The sequence below is a fragment of the Eutrigla gurnardus genome (genome assembly GCF_963514095.1).
Source record: "Eutrigla gurnardus genome assembly, chromosome: 10".
In the NCBI taxonomy this organism is placed as follows: Eukaryota; Metazoa; Chordata; class Actinopteri; order Perciformes; family Triglidae; genus Eutrigla; species Eutrigla gurnardus.
The window spans coordinates 5,129,496-5,133,520 of NC_139924.1; the positions used below are offsets into that span (position 1 = coordinate 5,129,496).

The 4,025-nt window shown below is 38.9% G+C and overlaps 1 protein-coding gene across 1 annotated transcript; it reads right to left on the reverse strand.

Moving 5' to 3' along the window:
• Positions 1-729: 729 nt before the first annotated feature.
• On the reverse strand, positions 730-3,651 carry mrpl28 (mitochondrial ribosomal protein L28). The gene is made up of 6 exons (XM_084019600.1): positions 3,521-3,651; positions 2,636-2,941; positions 1,810-1,962; positions 1,590-1,724; positions 1,394-1,480; positions 730-1,165 (listed from the first exon to the last, which is right to left on the reverse strand). Exons 2-6 carry the CDS (start codon positions 2,918-2,920, stop codon positions 1,070-1,072), a joined length of 756 nt encoding a protein of 251 aa, XP_083875726.1. The 5' UTR covers positions 2,921-2,941; positions 3,521-3,651; the 3' UTR covers positions 730-1,069.
• Between the last annotated feature and the right edge of the window lie 374 nt (positions 3,652-4,025).

Genomic DNA, 4,025 nt, shown 5'->3' on the forward strand with positions numbered 1-4,025 from the left:
TGTACTCATTTAAAGCATTTTGGTGCCATCTATTGGGATAATGCTGACATAACATGTCCTGGGTTTACACAAATCCTCCAAATGTAGTAAAATACATATTCAGCTTGTACTTTACAAGCTCAATGAACTATGCAACATTTTTATTTGCTTTTTGCAGAGTCGATCAAAAGTACCAATACGACAGAAGTCCTTCCAAATCCTAATTTAAAAATACAGAAATATCATTAGTATTAGTGTCAGTAAGTATTCCTCAGTAGGTATTCCTGTGAGTTATATTACTATATAATATTATGTGATTACTATGTGTTAAACAGTATTTTAATGTTCATGTAGCTGGCCAACGGGATCATTTTAAACATCTTTTTCAAACTTGTGGGTAGTTTGAGATTTTACAATGCATCATATCTTAATACATATTCAGAGGATATGTGTGTCAATGTTAATCCATATAGTAACTAACAACTAAAGCTGTTGGATAAATATAGTAAAGCATAAATAGATATTTACCATCCCTGTCAACTTAAATAAGAAACTACCACCTACAACACACATTATTATTTTGCTAACTGGTCCATGTATGGCTGTATCTGGTAGTATTTTAACTACAAAGTTGCATTAATACTTTTACAGCTGCGTCTTTTGAATTTGTGCTGCATGGATTACACAGTGAATTATATCATTAGTGAACCGACTTAAAGATTATTGGACAACAGATGAGTAGAAACAAGGTTTAAGAAAAAGGAGATGTTTTATTTTTGTTAATATGCTGTACAAGGGCCAGGTATGACAGCGGGTTGGGGATTATTTACACTGTCGGATGCTTTAAGCTTAATTGTTAAAATGTCTTGTTTGGATCTGAAATGCAAGGGTAAATAAATAAGCATTACTCCAACATGACCGCATCACTTCTTCCACCTTTGAGTTGCTCTCAGATGGATTTCTCCCGGTGCAAAAGTTTCAGAAACAGAAACTGTGGAAATTCCACCACCATCAGAGGAAGTTGAGAGTTCAACCTACTACTCGTTTCAGTCTGAAAGCGGCCTCTGTCCCGCTCAGACGGGTCAGACTGTCACTTCTTTTCCATGAGGAGTGGCTCAGAGAGTTTGTGGAGGTGCAGCTTCTCCACCAGCTCCTCCACACAGGCCTGAAAGAGAGGCTCCGGCTCCTGAGAGACAAGAGGAAGAAACAAAACAGATTCAGGATGGTAGGAGGTCACAGACCGCACGCGGCGTTCTCGTTACAAGTCAAACATTTTTCACATCTTTCAGTGCTCTGTGATTTTGTTAGATGGGACAGAGATGTGAAATGTATTTTCTCTGATCAAAAGTAGAATATATTTGCACCCATTTAAACATTTCTATTGTGCGGGCTATAGGCAGTTGTGTTTGAGGACCTTGTGCTCCAGCTGCCTTTGTTTCTCCACGGCTTCCTCTAGACTCAATCCAAGCCACTCTGCCTCCTCCTCTGGGATCTCAAACTGCTGCTCAGAAAAAGAAAATGTGATTTGTTTTTTTAACCGCAATATCTTGTTAACTCTTTGTAACACTTTGTTTTTATCATTCTATTCCCAAATGCATTGGTACACCTACCTTGTATTTGTTGTAGACCTCCCCTCTCTTGACGGGATCAGCAGGGTAAAGCTCAGTGTTTCTGCGAGCCAGGCGAAGCAGCATGGCCCTCTTTAGATCCATCCCCAGCTTGGAGTTCAGATCTTCCTTTGACATCTGACGGGAGTTGGATAATTAGTCACATAAAAAAAAAAACACATGGAAAATGTAATTTTGTTACGCAGAGGTAGCGCTCTCTTACACTGAGAATATAGAAGTCGAAGCCGCAGGCAGCATCGATGAGGTCCAGAGTGCGCGCTGTGACAGTGATGGTGAACTTGTGTTCGAGGATCTCGCTGTACAACTCTCTCTTGAACAGCTGTGGTTTCCAGGTCTTCTTCAGACGTGTCGACATCTACAGAAAGAGACGATTTCATGTCTGGAACTGTGTCAAAACATGTTTTGGTCTACTTAAGGTACAGAACATGCTCAGAAATCTTCTGGCCTTTAGTATCGCATATTTGAAGGTGGAGTATGTAAACACACAAATTATAATGCACTTATAGTGATCACTATCACAGTGCTGTTGACCTGATCCCATTGAAAAAGACAAATTGTGATGAACAGACTGGAAACGTAATATACTTTGTTTATATATTGTGTATTTATTTTCATGGAAACTTCTTAATTATGAAAATGTTTAGAATTTTTAGAGAGTAGAGAGATTGAGTTTGAACTAAACACACATTTAAATTTGCAACATATCATCAAAGTACTGAGGAAAAATCTTAAACATTACACTAAATGATTCTAATAATATAATATTGTAACCTTATAATGAAACTAGCGGTTAACAGTTGCTTATATGTCAGCAAATATAACCTATAACTCTTTGCTGCTAAATAATAAACTCGATGTTTGTGATACTTCTAGTTTTCTGGTGGACAACAAGTAATATGCTTACAAAGCCTAAACTGAATGTTAATCTACGGCAGCTGGGGGCTCATATTATGCATTATGGCGTTACCGTGCCTGTCAACACACTGCAGAAGAACTAAAGGAAGACAATCCTCTTTCTGGATACTCACTTTGTCATTATTGGCATATCTGAAGCCAGATATCCAGCCCTCTCCTCCCCACAGGCCGTCCTGCGACTGTGGAGGGTAGTAGATGGGTATCGGGACATCCTGCACCCTTTCCTTATGGCCCGTCTTTGGGTTCGCTCGGTACTGGACTCCCAGGGGCTTCCAATGGACAGGGGTGGGGTCTTTCTGTTCGAGGGACTTGAGGTAGTGTTTGGGGAGACGAGCGTAGATGCCCTGCTTCAGTTTCAGGGCATCCCAGATTTTGGGTGCGTATTTATGTAAAGGCATGATAGACTTCTGTAGTCAAATCTGAAAGACAGAACAGGGATGAAACATCACTACTTAGTTAGAGTAGGAAATCAATCAAAGAAAAATCAGTAGTTCAGGACGCATCCTAACCAAGTCAGAGCTGAAAGCGTAGAACCTTTCTGTACTTAGTTTGGCAGGTTGCATTTATAAAGTGGCACAGATCATTTAATACACTAGACATTTGTAGTGAAATGACTGGCTGAAAATTAATCCATTTAATTCATGACACTGAATATTTGGTTTACTCTTCAGGTCGAGTCATACATTATAAGTCTAAGCAACAATTATATTTATGATTTATAATGTATTTCTGTTTTAATTCAGCGTCACATGAGCTGAAACACTAAAGGTCATTTAAACTATTTTAACAGCTGGGTGAAAATGCAGGAATTACTAAATATCAATTTACAGAGACTCAATAGCACAAGTGAACAACTTCTAACTGCTGGTTAACAGGACGCTAACTAGCAACGACGCTAACCGCTAGTTAGCAGGACTACACCAACAGGCCAATAACGTAGATAGACGTCCAAACGAGTCGTTTATACTATTGTGAAACATTAAAAAAAATCTGTTTACCGGATAATGATAAAACAGTGACCGCCACCAAATAAAAGTTGAGTTTTCAGTCTAAGTTAGTCAAAAAATCGAGCTGGCAAGGACATCACGCCAAGCTGCTGCTCCCAGGCAGATTTCCGCATTGATGATCCCGCCTCCATCTAGGAGGAAAACGATTGGATGGCTGACAGGAAGTCATCGCATATGATTGGTTGTCACAGACTGTCAATCAACGTTGTTTTCCGGGCAAACCGGATGTCGATTCAAAGTAAATTCTCCTTCCGCGATAATAACCCTGCATTTATTTTCAATAACGCGAATGTGATGTATATGTATAATTTTAATTATATTATCTTAGAAACACATGGATCATAACTACATTCATACATTAAACTCGTATGGATTACGAGGTTTAATTACTAATCGTCGATAAAAGTCATATGATTATATTCCATTTTGACGTATGCTTTATGTGAGCAGCATTTTAACGTTTGAGTTGGACGAGGTGGAAGTGATTTTAACAACT

What these genes read in the sequence shown, in the direction of transcription:
- mrpl28 (XM_084019600.1), bottom strand. Translation starts at nt 2,920, where the DNA reads ATGCCTTTACATAAATACGCACCCAAAATCTGGGATGCCCTGAAACTG. An exon ending in GATATGCCAATAATGACAAA is followed by an intron (nt 1,963 to 2,635) that starts GTGAGTATCCAG and finishes CTCTTTCTGTAG; the next exon opens with ATGTCGACACGTCTGAAGAA. An exon ending in AAAGGCAGCTGGAGCACAAG is followed by an intron (nt 1,166 to 1,393) that starts GTCCTCAAACAC and finishes CTTGTCTCTCAG; the next exon opens with GAGCCGGAGCCTCTCTTTCA.